This window comes from Hibiscus syriacus, unplaced genomic scaffold, assembly GCF_006381635.1.
Source record: "Hibiscus syriacus cultivar Baekdansim isolate YM2019G1 unplaced genomic scaffold, ASM638163v2 tig00110893_pilon, whole genome shotgun sequence".
NCBI lineage: Eukaryota > Viridiplantae > Streptophyta > Magnoliopsida > Malvales > Malvaceae > Hibiscus > Hibiscus syriacus.
The window spans coordinates 5,200,473-5,216,860 of record NW_024062901.1 but is presented as its reverse complement, the minus strand read 5'-3'; the positions used below and the strand labels follow the sequence as shown (position 1 = coordinate 5,216,860).

Below are 16,388 nucleotides of genomic sequence, written 5' to 3'. Positions count from 1 at the left end.
ACACAACTAATTCCATCGGTTTACCATTTTACCAACGACCATCTGTCGATGTGATTATTGTTAAGACTATCACCTATTTTTGTTGAGATTGTTGTTTCTCATGCATCAGTTTATCACGTGTATGTACATGCACTCGTCTCCGACATTACTCAAACTTAACATCTGTATCATTGTATCAACCAATATTTTTCTAAGCTTTCACGTATGTGAAGTATTGTTGAAGGGTTGACCTGTTAACACAGATGATTTTTAGAAAAATACTTAATTAGCATAAAGATAAATACGCTGAGATACAGGAAGAAATTCGGTGTTCATTGGGAAAAAAAAGCAGCATATTCTTTGCAATGGAGAAAAATAATAAAATATCTACCTATAATATGTTCTATTTCCTAATTGATAAATCAATCACCTAAATGGAGCAATTTTTAGTTCCCCCTACGGCTGAACCTTGCAAGCAGGGACAATAACACCAGGCATGTGAACGAACACAATGGACAAAGGAGCAACCATTATCGGTTTCGCCGAAATCACATGTAAAGGCTTCAACGGAGGTATGATCCCAGAAGAATCTACACTTAAAACGTTTCCATTAAGTAGCATGGTTTGGCTCTGCAAATTTCCATCTTTCGTGGTTAGATGGTATTCTTCTCTTCTTAGTCTGGAATAGATGCCTTTAGGCAGCTTGATGATCGTTGTTTTATGGATTTTGTGATTATGGAGTGGAGCACAAGACCGGTGTTTGTGTCGCAAGGTCATTGTACTATTGAAGGCGAGCTTAGCCTCGACGGTAGTGCTATTGTCTAGGTTGATCAATAGTAGTGTGATGCCTTCCTGCAAAATAGAAGAATTTTGGTCAAAATCTTAGAAGGGAAGGTTACTTGTTATGATAATTGCATATGAGATGATGAACTTACTGATTGTTTTGCACAGTGGGTATAGGAGCGGATCTTTTCGGTCCCATTGACGCTTGTCGAAAGAACATTTCTTCCCATTAGCCGGTGCCAAAGAAGAGCACTGCAATGGGGAAAGAATTATCATCAATATCTGAAATAGATAGGCTGCGAGTCTCGTAATGAAATAATTTCAGAAAGCAGAATAACCTGTAGTAGTCTGGATTTGGTTCGAAGTTGGTGGTGTTTAGTAAACCATAATTACCACCAATCAGTGACTGTCTGCAATACGTTTTCGTATCGTACTTGGATGCCATGCCGAGTTGATCTAAATACCAGAAACTGAACACAAATGCATCTGTAACAAGATGATGGCCGCTGTTGTAAGCTCCTCCGGCCTCACCCACCCAGGCAACTGCTGAAGTTGGAGAACTCTTGATGATATTTTGGAGGCCGCTGAATGTTTCGGACTCACCTTCGAGAACAGTTGGATCAAGAATCTTTTCGACAAGATGCTCATCAACTCCTACAGAGAGAAAAACGATCGTGAAGTCCAAACCTTCTTTGATGTCTTAAGCTCCTAGAAGATCGAAATACTGGGATTGTACAAGGTGAATCATACCTGGACCAAGGTTGTATATGTGGTGAGTGACAACATCTACGGATTTGATTGTCTTATTCAAGTATTCTTTGAACCAATCCGAGTCATAGAACCCGCCGGGTGCAATAATCATCGGCTTAAAATCGACATTCTTGTATACGTTCTCCACTACGCTTTGAAGAGCAGCTGTGTCAACTGCATACTGGTCTGCCGAGACACGAGTTCCAACACCGCTCCCGGACAATTCATTTCCTGACAAGTAAAACACAACAAACATAATTTGTTTCAATCTTAATACCAATAATATATTGATAATTCAGACATTTCATCAGTAGTTACCTAATTCCCAACCATGAATGGTATAGTTCTTTTCGACAGTGTAACGTATAAAAGATTCCGCATTGGTGTAGTTCCAAGCACCAACGGCTTCACCATTAGGATGTACAGTTCGACCAGCAAGAGCATTTAATCCAAAAATGATCTTAGCCCTGAATTATGAAACAAATTAATGGTCAAATAAAACATTCATATTGGTGTATGTTCATTATATATATGTATGTATGTGTGTATGTATGTATACCCTGATTTTTGAAAGAAGGAATTAAGTTGATCCCATCTATTCATTGGTAAACATCCATTTGTAAAACCAAACATCTCAGATGTGTTCTTCACAAACGAAGTGCAGTGTTGTTGATTCTCATCTGTACCATATATGACTTTGTCTTGTAATGAGCCGCCCAATCTAATCTTCAATGGTGAAAAAGCTGAAAAATTACAGGGACCGATAAATAAATAAACAAATTAAGATGAAGTATTAGTAATTATAAAATATCCACGAATGGAAAAGGAATTGACTAACCTCTGATGGCATTCAAGAATATATTATTACTAAGATCCTGCAAAGAAGAAGGGAAGATCAGCAACCACTTTTAAACTAGGAAATAGCCTTTTTCGGATTGAACAGAAGCACCCTTTCAAAAGTATGAAAATTTTCCAGAAAACTGAGAAACAAGAACAGAAACACCATTAAAAGAACAAGTTTGGTTGATTGCAGACAGAAGAAGAAGACATTACCAGATTGAGAAGACCAGCAAGACCCCAGCTGCAAGTACCATAATCACACTTCTCAGGAGGCCACCAATCCAAAGTAGCACAAATGAAATCGTCATCTATTCTACCAATGGCAGCTTTCCCTTCGATAAAAACAGTTCCTTCAACAGCTGCATTAGCAACCTGTGAACTTGCAAAACTCAAAACAACAAAACAAACCCAGAAACAAAATGAACCCATCGCTCAAATCTGAAAACAAAACTTCACTGATTCTAAAATTTAGTCTTACAAGAACCATAATCCTTTTCATCTATTTATAGGAATAAATGCTTGATAAGAAAGAAATATACTATTACAAGAAGTATTCTTCAATATGAATTCCTACCTTCAGTTAAGAAACAGAAGAAAACATAGTCCTGTGCAAATTGTATGTAGTGATTAAATCTAATATTACAAGGACTATTCTTCCATATAAATTTTATTTTCAGTTAAAAACTAACAGAAAAAATATAGTCCTCTACCGATTGAATGTAATGAATAAATCTAACACAAACAATATGCTCGTGTATCCAATACGTATTTCATTGTATTAGAACTTTGTCCATGTTTGGAACACATGGTAGACACTGACACTTTCAGGATAGAAGTTTTCATATTTCAGGATTACATTTCTATATTATAATTTCCAAACTTTTGATAATGGCAGTTCCAATGGAAGTTTTGCAGAGAATATTTCAATGGAAAGTTCCATAATGGCAGAATCGCATATTAATGTTATCGGGTTAAATAAGAATCTTGTTGGAATTCCAAATTTTCTTTGCTTTTAACTTGTGTACCTTATACTTGAAGATGATGTAGGTTTTTAGAAATCACCTTGTCGTATGTCCTGACACTTTGGTATCATTTCTCAACGTTTTGGATGCCACTTCCGAGAACAAGCCGATGGAAAACCGAAATATGAAGGACCTCAAATCAGTGCTGCTTCTATGGGTCTCCTTCCTTGCAGGTAGTGCTGAAAGTAGAGACTGACCTAATACTTCACTTTCTTGTACAATCTGGGATTTGTTTCATTGATGAGATCTTCTGCTGGTTGAATCTCTTGATCCGGATTCGGAATGCAGAAGACAGGCAGAGTAATCCTCTCCCTCTCCGAGTTCGTCACCACTTGATGTACTGGACTCTCAAATATTACATTGGTCATTATTTCTATGCATTCCATGGAACCACTAATGAACGTCACTTGTTAATCATGGCATCTCTACTCAATTTACTGCAACAAAATCATGTTTCAGGACTTGGACTCGGGTGACGTTTTTGTATCCCGCGAACCCTAGGCTGAAAATCGCGATCCCGCACAATCTCGACGGTCAATCAATGACAACTATGACAATATTTGACTAGGAAGATGACATAAACTACATTGACATCAATGGTCGTGGACGGAAAGGTCGACGAATACAAGTTAGGGTTAGGGATTTGAGTTTTTATTGTATACTGCAACAAAATCATGTTCAGGACTTGGACTCGGGTGACGTTTTGTATCCCGCGAACCCTAGGCTGAAAATCGCGATCCCGCACAATCTCGACGGTCAATCAATGACAACTATGACAATATTGACTAGGAAGATGACATAAACTACATGACATCAATGGTCGTGGACGGAAAGGCGACGAATAAGTTAGGGTTAGGGATTGAGTTTTTATTGTAATTTAAGAGAAATTATGGTTTTTTTTATAAATATAAGAATATTTTTAATTTTTTCTAAAAATCCAAAATTACCAGAATGTGACACTTGTCACTTACCTAAAATGGTAACGTTTGTAAAATTATACACTTGAATCATTAAAACAGGGTCTAAACATTTATTTGTGAAAGCGCTATAGTTTGAACATTTATTTTATAATTATTTATATAATTAGACCTCACGTCGTAATGTCACCACGAGTCTCACTTGTCATCACCATCACTCGTCATAAAACTACAATTTAGTCCTTCGTAGTTTGGTAAGAATTCAATTTGGCCCAAATTACTTGATTTAAATGCGGTTTTAGCCCCGATAACTTTCAATTTAATAAATTTAGTACCTATAATTATTTATTTACGAGTCCTTTTTTCTATCGAAGAAATTATTCAGGGTCATGTTCGTATCACGTTCACCCATGTTCGTGAAAAAGGGTCAGGAACCCAATTTAAAGTTGATAAGCTCAAATTCAAGCATTAAGGTGAGTACACTCGAACTCTAAAATGTTCCATAATTTCATAGTTATGATACTTTGCATTATTTATGGGTGTATGAATATATCCGAATGGAAATTAGGAAAATTACCAAACTACCCTTAAGTACAATAATGAATACTAATGATAAAACAAATAAGAAATCATAGAATTTTAGGAGATTACCGCAAGACTTACTATCTACAAGTTTAGTCTTAGTAAAGACCGAGATGACCTTGAGTATATAAAATGACCAAAATACCCCTAGTCACAGTAATGGATAAGAAAAGCCCGAAATTGCAAGGAATAAGTTATTATACATCGATAATTAATTCAATATATAGTCGTAAAACGTCTGATATACTTGAGAGTATATTAATTATCTTACGGGCTAAAATATTAAAAGTTAGTATATGTGAATTATTAAATTACCCCTTTGATTGCCTAGATGCGATTTAAGGGTCTATATTAGTTGTAACCATAATTAATGGTTTGGTGATCATCGTCGCGGGTATATAAATTACGTGTTTAGTATTTAAACTATCAGTTTTAGTTCGCTTTTGGCACCCAAAGCTTTTAATCATTTTAGAATTATATATAACGTTTAGTTTTAGTATCTCTCCGCTGAAAACTTAACGGCACTCCATATTTTATGGATAAATTACACCATTCACCTCTCAACTATATTCTTACTCTTATTTTGGTATTAAAGTTTAAAAATTTTCAATGTAACTACTCAATTTTCAAATTGCTCCTATTTTAATTACTCTAATTTATTTTATTAATACTTTTTGTGACATGACATTTTTATTATTTTTATTAATATATAATTTAAATAAAAAATAAAATTAAAAGTTAGAGTGATTAAATTAGGACTAATTTGAAAGTTAAGTAATTAAATTAAAAAAAATAAACTTTAGTAACCAAAATACTAGTGAGAAGATAATTAAGCGATGAATAATACATTTTACGCATAAAAATGTGCCGCAAATCACCCGTTAAGTTTTTGGGTAAACTATATCATTCATCATTAAACTTTACTCTCTCTCCTATTTCACTCACTGTACTTTCAGTTTTTTCAATTTACTAACTATACTTTTAAATTGCTCATTTTTTTTGTCATTCTGAATGATTATATATTTTTTATTTTGGTATGAGATGACATTTTTATTATTATTTAATATAAAAATAATTTAAAATATAAAATCAAATCTAAATGGTGGTCGGTGGTGACGAGAAGGGACGTTGATTATTTTAAATCATTTTAAATTTAATAATAATTTTTTTATTTTAAATTGTTTTATATTTAATAATATATGAAACTTCCATGTAATAGAATAATAATAATAAAATAATTTGTAGCGAACAAAACATGAGCAATTCGAAAGTTCAGTGAGTAAAATGAAAAATTGAAAGTAAATAAGTGAATTAGGAGAGAGAGTAAAGTTCAGTGATGAATGGTGTAGTTTACCCTAAGTTTTTAATGACGATGTATTAAAACGAAACTAAAAATAAACGTTAGATATGATTTTGAAAAAATTAAAGTTTTGGTACTAAAACAAACTAAAATTGATGGTTTAAGTATTAAACGTATAATTTATCCAATTGTTTTTTAAAAATGAAATTTATTAAATATTAAAATAATGAATTTTATTTTCTTTTTTCACTTCAAAAAGTTAGTTTTATTATAATAAAACCCACAATAAAGTAAAGTGGCACCAGAAAAGGCATGATGCTTTCAACGACGACTGCAAACATTGAAGTTGTTATGACCCACGACGAAAGAAAAGCTACCCCATTCGGAATATAAAACAAAAGAAAACTCATTGTGTCCATCACCGATTGCCCTTCACGATGATTCGAACCAACCTCGCCGGCCTGATAAACACCGCCCGGAGGGCTGGGAATTGCTTGGTAAGTGATTGTTTGAACCAGTGCGAGTACGACGAGCAATGCATTGATTGTTCCGAGTTTCATCTCTCGGACGTAATCCGACACCATTGTGTGTCAAACCATGACTTGTTCCTTTGAGAAATGCCGGGATGGCTCTTGAGAATTCCCAACATCTCATTGTCGTCGTCTTCAGTTTGTCTTTGCAAGACATCTGATGCTGTCAAACCGCCTTCATTGGACTTGTTCTTGTCCGTTTCCTTGCAGCTCATCAACAGCTTGATCATCTGCTTGATTCGAAAGTCCATGATTAATTGACAAAATACAAAACATTTGTAATGAACAGGTTCACGTTCCCCTATGCAATGCATTGACATTGGACATTAGACATTGATGTTTAAAAGTTTAGGTTTTTTTCTACTAAATAGGAAGGATTACGAGACTCGATGAGTTCTGATCAGATCCTAAAAGATTATTATTGTTGGATATCAAACTCAATTATTGAGTAATAAAAAATGGCAAAGATATTTTGAAGAATTGAAAGGTGGCAGCAAACAAAACAATCGCATGTGCATGTAGTCAAGAAAATCCAAAGTTGCAATTAAAAAAATCAATGTCTAGAAAAGTATTGAAATCTTTGAGGAATTCAATCACGCCGGCTAGAATAATATAGAAGCAAGTTAAGTCGGTTTATTACATATATAAATATGTGTGTTTAGGTCCAAGTGAGTGTGTGAGTAACGAGAAAAAAATATAGAGAATTGAGAGAGCTTAGCAAAGCTTAAAATAGTGAGGTTGAGTTTGTAAACTAGTCGCAGCTAGTTTTGTAGTATTGTAATATTGAGAATGTCGTTGTAACATATTTTGTTTCGTATAAATAAAAAGTTCGAGTTATAAATTACCGAGAGCCCATCTACGCTTCCAACAATTATTTGAAAATTTGGATTTGGATTCGGTCATATTTTTTTTATATATAAAATAAGGTCAGGTCGAGTTTGAGTTTAAGATGAAAAATTCTCTATCTGATCTGACTCGAGATAATAATATGACTATCTCTTATATATTTAAAGATAATTGTCATAATATTCATCTCTCTATAAATATTTTCAACTAAGTCCCAACTTTATCGAATAAAAATGAGAATCTTATATATATTCATTTAAATCCATACTTTACCAAATAAAGATTAGAATCTTTAAAAAAAATGAAACATTTTAGGTCCCTATTACTTTAAATATTAATAAAATGAAACATTTTCATCTCTAATCTTTAGGTTTAAATTCTTACTAGGCATCTGTTTTTTTAATTAACAGATTGTCCTCTCTTGATGTTTAATCCTAACTCCAACCCTGAATAAAATACTTAAATCATATCGACCAAAATCCGATCTGACCCATAACCATTTCCATTTCTACCTATAACCTTAAAAAAAAGTAACTTTTTATTTGATCTTAAAATCTAAAATCCTAAATCTTACTATCTAACCTAAAATAGAACCTAAACGATGCCTCTAAAATTCCAAACTAGATCTAAAAACCTTAATATTTAAAGCTAAACCCTATCGCTAAACTCTAAAAAAGATATGACATTTAAATAAACTGATTTGTATAAACTAAAATTTATAGAATTTATATGCATGGATCCAATTTTTTTTTAAAGTGGACACATATATTAATAATATAATATTTTTGGGTAAAGTACACAAATGGTCCCTTGATTATAGGGTACTATTTTATTAAGTCCATCGACTATAAAAAGTTACAAAATGATTACCTGGCTATTCATTATGTTCCAAATTCATCCTTTTCTATTAAAAAAATGAACATTATTTTGAGCTGAACGTTAACCTGTTGATTGTGATATTATAAAATTTTTAACTAGAATTTCAAATGATTATCATATCTCAATCATCTTGTTAACGTCCAACTTAAACAAATGCCATTTCTTTAACGGAAAAAGGACGAGTTTGGAACATATTGAATAATCGAGTAACCATTTTGTGACTTTTAATAGTCAAGAGACTTAATAAAGCAACATTCTATAGATAAAATATCATTTTATAACTTTTAATAATCAAAGGACTTAATAAAGCAATATGCTATATTCAAGGGACCATTTGTGTACTTTACCCATCTTTATATACATAACTAAAATTTTAGCATGGAAAGCGTCATTTAGGGATGGCAAACGGGCGGGTCGGGTGCGGATACCCCCTCCCCCATCCCCATACCCACCTATTATTTTTCAATCCACCACCCGCCCACCACCCATGATGGGTACAAATTTTCAAATCCACACCCGCCCACGCGGGTACATTTTCAAATTCATCCCCACACCCACTACCCACTAGCGACATACACATCTAGACTCGCCTGACAACAAACTAATGAGATGTTGGAGTTGGTTCCCAGACAGTTCGTGATAGGGTAGCAGCGCATGCTTCAATTTGTCAGAGGAGTGGCTCTACGAATGTTATGGAGACAGATTATAGGGAGCATGTAGTCGCAGAGCTGGATTGTTGTGTTGCTTTCGATGTTAATACTCATAGTGCGCCTAATATGGGTTTTGAGGGGCTAAAGAGCATGGAAACTGTTGCTTTTGATGTTAATGCTTATAGTACGGCTAATTTGTGTTTGGATGGGCAGCATGAGCTAAAGAACATGGAAAGTGATGTGGTTAGTGGGATTATGGGTTTAATCAAATAGCCGAATATTTCCCTAATCAAATACCAGATTAAAGACTAAATATCCTTATTTTTTAGTTAAATTATATGTTATATATTATATAATATTAAAATTTATAAATTAGTCTCTAAAATTACACCTAAATTCATAATAGTCCAAAATTTAATAAATATTTAGCTGGGCGGGCGGATGTGGGGCGGGCGGATGCGGGGAGGGTAATGTCTCAAACCCATTACCCGCCCACCACACACGACGGGTACCACTTTATAAATCCACACCCGCCCACTACCCGCTAAAATTATACCCATCCCCGCTCCAATTGGAGCGGATGCAGTGCGAAATCCACGAAACTGTACCTGTTTACCATCCCTAGCGTCATTAAAATGTACAAGTAACATAAAATAATTCATATTTCATGCCCACCTTCAGATGACATCTTAGAACCCAGTTTTTGCAACATAAATATTGTTTAATCCAAAAGTAAAAGAAACGGATCTGTTAAACCTGTTGTTGGTTATTTGCTGCAGCCAAGTGCAATGCAGTGTTTCCATCCTTATCCTGTGAGTTCAAGATTTTACTTTTCAGAACTCGTTTAGTGTTTACCAACTTTCTTTGAATCCATTCCACCATAGCTTCAAAAGCTTCAAAACTGTTGTATTCTGCAGCAATATGCAGTGCCGTTTGTTTCCGAGTACTCAAATCAAAGACACATTCGGGACAAAGATCGAGAAACCGAGATAGAAGATCAACATTTCCTTGGAGAGCAACAAAATGAAGAACAATGAAGCCCTCCCTCCCTTTGACACGAATAAGATCTTTGTCGACGGATAACAATTCAGTCACCATTTCTATATATGTTTGAAAAAAAATTATCTTGAATTATGGTTGAACCTAATTGCATATTCGGATGAACTTATGGACGAAATTTAGGGTCATAGTTGGATGAAATTAAAATGTTCAAAAATTTAAGGCCTAATTTAGAATGAGAGTTATAGTTTGAGGATGAAATTGAAACATTCAAAAGTTTAAGGATCAATTTAAATGAGGGTTATAATTTAGGGACATATGATGCAATTAACTCTCAAATTAATGTATTTAAAAAATATGGACAAAGTTAATAATTTGGGATTACTATATAAATAAAATTACCCCTTAAACGTAAATTTTATTAAGAATTCAATGCAGTTGTAATGTTGAGCATTGAGTATCTTTGTAAATTTTAATACCAAAATTTGTAACTACATCTCTAATAAAAGCTAAAAAGAAACAGAAGATTGTAGTGAATGAAAATCAATATTAACTTGCTCTCTCTTGGTTTAATTTACTATAAATAATCACACTCAAATTGCACCTTTCAACACTCCATTGACACAGTTCATATACTTGATAGATAACCACGTCTTCACCAGGGATTTAAATAGCGGTCAACAATCGTGATAGCGCCCTCGATATAGTTGTAGTGGTGTCCTCCGAAACCGTTGTTATATGATCGTGATACCCGTAATCCTCGTAATAGCGTCCTCTATGTCCGCAATCGCGACCGAAAATGCGACCGCAACTACTATTTGAATCCCTGGTCTTCACAAACTATAATTTTATTGCTCATTACCATATTCACAACCCTTTTTATCCAGCTAGGGCTAGCTGGTCTGCCTAGACTGGTCTCACTGATCCTGTTGGGGATCATGACGCACTTCCCGAAACAGCCGCACCTGCCATCATCGACGGTGGCTCCTGCTGACCTCAAATACTTTTCGACTCTACTTAACATTCTGGGGTATTATCAATATTTTTGACACTATGTTTAGCAGCGAATTTGATCGCATTGATAAAAGTTGTTGCGATGCCTTCTTGGCAATTGGTGTGAATTGTTGGACTATAATGTTTTGTTTGCATAAGGACCCCACCAATGGCAATGTCGGATGCATCGGTGAAAACAACAAATGACTTGGAGTAATCTGGCAACACCAATACCGGCTCACTCATCATGCCCTCTTTGATCTTCTCGAAAGCCTTTTGGCACTTTAAACACCAATCCCACGCCTTGTTCTTATTTAGAACCTCAGTCAAAGGTGTGGTCATCTTGGAATAGCCCTTTACGAACCATCGATAATAGTTGGCTAGTCCCAAGAATGCTATCAACTCGGACACCTTGATGGGTAGATTCCACTCATCAATGGCGTGAACCTTGCCCCCATCCATTCAGAGCTTGCCTCCTCCGACAATATGACTAAAGAAAAAGACCTCCTTTTGGGTGAATGAGCACTTCTCCTCCTTGACATAGAGCTCATTCTCATGTAAGACTTGGAAAACCTTCCTCAAATGTTCAACATGTTCCTCAAGAGTCTAACTATACACGACAATGTCATCAAGGTAGATTAAAATAAATCAATCAAGAAAGGGTTGTGTTGCTTTATTCATCAATGTGCAGAATCTGTCAGGGGCATTCGTAAGGCCAAAAGGCATCAAAAAGAACTCGTACGAACTGTAGCGTGTCACACAAGTTGTATTCGATTCATTCTCCTCGACTATCCTGACTTGGTAATACTTGGACCGTAAATCTAACTTGGTGAACCACCTTGCACCATCAAGTTGATCTAACAAGTCAACAATCAACGGGATCAGGTACTTGTTCTTCGCAGTGAGCTTATTCAAAGCCTGATAGTCGATGCACATCCATCATGCTTTTTTTGAAACAACACTGGTTCACTAAAGTGTGCCTTAGATGGTCGGATATACCTCACATCCAAGAGTTATTACAAATGTATGCGTAGCTCTTTTAACTCGGGTGAAGCCATGCGTTAAAGTGCCTTTTGCTATCCCCGCAATCAGAGCTTTCTTGAAATTAACGGTCTTGATAAACCCACTCGCCTTCTCCATCGGAAGGTCAAGTCTTTTGAAGGCATGTTCGGACATGAACAACTCTGAGGTACCCTATCAACTAATGCACTCATGTTATTTCCAGCCATGGTGATGTCCATAAACATTAGCCCCTTCTTTTATCGACCTTTCTTGACTCTCGAGCAACTCAGAATGGAGCCAAGCTTCAAGGTCTCCCTCTTTATGTGATTTCTTCCACAAATGAAACATGTCAAGTCACCTGATTGGTTACCCTTATTAGCTTGGTTGTTAGATTTCCCGTGACTTCTTGATGGCTTGTTGGATTCTTCATTGGCCTTCTGTCCCCCACCATTACCCTTAGGTTTTGGCTTTGGTTTGGAAGAGTCGGTCTTCTTGACTTCAAACGAAGCCAAAGACTCGATCACATCCATGGCCTCGAACAGTTCCTTCACTTCCCTTCGCTGGATCTCGAACTTCACCCATCATTGTAACCTATCGATAAAGGCAAAATAGCCATCCGAATTACCCAATTCTAGAATTTGTAATCAGATCTCCGTGAAGCTCTTGATGTACTCCAAGAGAGAAAGGTCATACTTCAACTGCTTCAACTTTGCTCGAGCCTCGTGCTGAGTATTCTTTTGCTAGAAATGCTCCTTAAGTTCTCCCACGAACTCATCCCATGTCTCGACTGGAAGTAACTTGTCTTTCACCTTGAAACACTTGCCTTGCCACCATAAGTTAGCAACATCAGTAAGATAATTGGAAGCAATATTTATCTTAGTGGTCTCGTCCTCAATGCCATTACCCCGAAAGAATTGCTTCATGCTTAAGAGAAAATTATCAAAGTCTTGAGCAACTCGACTCACATTGAACACTTTTGGCTTAGAGACATCAATCCTGGGCTTATATGCCTCCCCTAGCACCCCATTGTGCACAACAACCTTGTAGACCAACAACTCACTCTTGAGCTCCTTCATCTTCTTCATCAGCTCCACCCTCATAGAAAAATGCATGCTCTTAAGACCCCTGGTTCACTCATCCAGCTTCTTAGACAAATCCTTGATTTGTTCTTGGGTCCTCATGCCTCTCTCCTCGGGCATAGAAAGGCGGAATTCGATTGAATCCAGAGTCTCATTGATCTCATTGTATAGGTCTTCAAGCCTACCAATCCTTTTTTTAAAGGATGCCACCATATCATTCGAAGTAGCTTGCTTTCTCACAACAATTACATTGGTCTCAACACCGTCAGCAAAAATTGGGACCTCATCTTGGTTTTGTGGTGCCATCTCGTTGAAAAACTGGGCTCTCATACCACTTGTCACGTCCTTAGAACTTCAAATACCTCGAACGCGCGACCTTAGTTACTTCTTCAAATAATGCGGCTAAGTCAGCCTAAAACAATCCAAGCAGAGATACTTAGATTAGCACAACGGAAACAAAATAACTTTGAAAAAGAAAGCCAAAACAAGAACAAGACAAGAGATTGAAAGAATGTTCTGTGATTTCTCAAAATGAAGAAGTGGGTACAAATAAGGATGAGATACCTCAATTTATAGTGGAGGCTCCCCTCAATGAACGTCTAAGATCTAAGTACATCTATGGTTCTATCGAATGTAATCCCCCAATCTAAGGAATCATAATTACAAGATCTCTCTAATTAAGGAAACTATATAATGGCCTTGATAACTTCCTTTAGAAAAAGGATTACAAAGAATATGGAAAGAATCAAGATGATCCTGCATTAACTAAGTGATTCTCCTTCCATAATTGTACTTGGCTCTTCATCCCCATGAAATGGGGCGGCCTGAAAGGGTTTGGCAAGGCCCAAAACGCCACTAGGTTGTCATGAGCTCCTCCTTGCATTGTGACATTGGTCAAGGGCTCGGGGCTCGTGACATCATCCTAGAAATCTAAAAACTATTTCTTTCATATGATATTGAAGAAGTCAAAAGGAGTTCACAAATATTAGGCATTAAATCATAAAATCAATTAATTACCTATAAAGAAAACTGTTATTTCCCCCCTTGAGATCTCATTTTGTCGTACCCGAAGGCTCTAAGCAGAAAATCAAATACCCAAAAAGGAAGTTTATTAGGCAAAAAAAAAAATACCTAACCTTGAGAGGGACTTGCATTGCGAATATTGATGAAATATCACATTTTATTTGCTAAGAAATAAAGAAGAGTTCACGTAAAGATACCTTCAAATTTATTGCTGATTGGAACTTCTATTTCATACTTTTTATGATAAAGTCCTATAACATAATAATTGTCCTTAACTGGATTTCCAACTTTTTAGAGAAAAAAAGATTAATTTACTTTATTAAAAATCTTTCCCCTTGATGTTATTGAGTAGAAATCGGATTCATTGAAAGCTAGTAAGGTAGGTTGAGTTGTCATATGGCATAATAATAAATTTGACAATTAATATTTACAATTTTTTAATTTACTTTGACATTTATATGTTATGTGATATCTATCTTTTTAAGGGTAAATTACACGTTTAGTACTTAAACTATCAATTTTGATCTATCTTAGTACTTAAACTTTCATTTTTTTTTTCAAAATCATACCTAACATTTAGTTTTTGTTTCATTAGTACCTTCGTTAAAAACTTAACGTTAAGTTTTGATTTTTTTTTAAATTTAGGTACTAAAACATATTGAAATTGATAATTTAGGTACCAAAAGTGTTAAGTTTTTAATGACGGGTACTAAAATGAAACGAAAACTAAACGTTAGGTGTGGTTTTGAAAAAATTGAAAGTTTAGGTACTAAAGCGGAACAAAACGGATAGTTTAGGTACTAAACTCGTAGTTTACCCTTTTTTTAATTACACAAATAGGTATTTAATTGTTTTGGGGTTCAATTAGATACCTACTTTTTATTTTCCGGTCTAATTAGATACCTAACTTTTTTAAATTGCGTGTATATACGCAAAATTTTAATGCATAACTTTGGAATCTATATCACATATTATCACTTTAACTAAACGACATTAAAGCTATTAGTATGAATCAAGCAAAATGTAAATTCTCAAAAAAAAATAAAGTTAGGTACCTAATTGCAACAAAAAAATAGATATCAAATTGCACCATTAAAAAAGTTGGGTAACGCATAGCACATGAATGCTAAAGTTAAATACCTAATTACACCAAAACATAGTTGGATGCCACATTACACATAAATGAAAATTTTAAACAAATCTTTTGGTGCATCCAACTATGTTGTAATTACACATTACATAGTTAAATAAATGCATTTAAAAGAAAATTTTAGGGTAAAGTTCACAAATGGTCCCCCAACTATAGGGTTTTGTTGTATTAAGTCCTTCAACTATGAAAGTTATAAAATGGTACTCCGACTATAGAGTGTTGTTTTGTTGAGTTCCTCGACTATTAAAAGTTATAAAATGATCTCTCGACTATTCATTATGTCTCAAACTTGTCCTTTTTCTTTAAGAAATTGGCGGTCATCTGAGATGGATGTTAACATAATGATTGAGATATGACGTTGATTGAGATATTGGGATTCTATTTTATCATATTACAAGTCAGTAGGTTAACATTCAGTTCATAATACCGTCAATTTTTAACGGAAAATGACGAGTTTGGAATAAAATGAATAGTCATGTGACCATTTTGTAACTTTTAATAGTTGAGGGACTCAACAAAGTAATGATCTTTAGTTGGAGGATTATTTTGTAACTTTTAATAGTTGAGGGACTTAATAAAGTGGTATCCTATAGTCGGGGGACCATTTTTATATTTTACCCAAAATTTCAATTACTATAACAAACCTTATAAATATGAAATAATTGATTAAAACTAATTAAAATAATTTGGTAAAATATTTGATTAAATTATTATAACAAACTATGTAAAGTATAAAAAGAATTTAGATACAATAAGAACACATAAAATTTGCTAAATTAAATTATTATAATAAATTATATAAAATATTAGATAAACCAAAACGCTAAAATGTAAAAATGAGGCTAAAATGTAAGATTTTATACAAATTTATAATATATTGAACTAATTTGAGAATATATATATATATATATAATATATATATTTTTCTATATTTTTTGTTTAAAGATAAGAGTAAACTACAATCATAACTACTTAATTACGGGTTTCAATCTTACCATTGATTTTTTAATCTTATCAATTAGATCATTTAATTATTATTATTATTTTTTGAATAGAAACAATGA

The 16,388-nt window shown here is 34.5% G+C and overlaps 1 protein-coding gene and 1 pseudogene across 1 annotated transcript; both read right to left on the bottom strand.

Annotated features, from left to right (window-relative positions):
* Nucleotides 1-435: 435 nt before the first annotated feature.
* On the bottom strand, nucleotides 436-3,742 carry LOC120145626 (annotated as a pseudogene).
* Nucleotides 3,743-6,729: 2,987 nt separating this feature from the next.
* Nucleotides 6,730-10,176, bottom strand: LOC120145625 (ankyrin repeat-containing protein BDA1-like). The gene is made up of 2 exons (XM_039159429.1): nucleotides 9,835-10,176; nucleotides 6,730-6,933 (listed from the first exon to the last, which is right to left on the bottom strand). The coding sequence occupies exons 1-2, from the start codon at nucleotides 10,174-10,176 to the stop codon at nucleotides 6,730-6,732; spliced, it is 546 nt and encodes a 181-aa protein (XP_039015360.1).
* Between the last annotated feature and the right edge of the window lie 6,212 nt (nucleotides 10,177-16,388).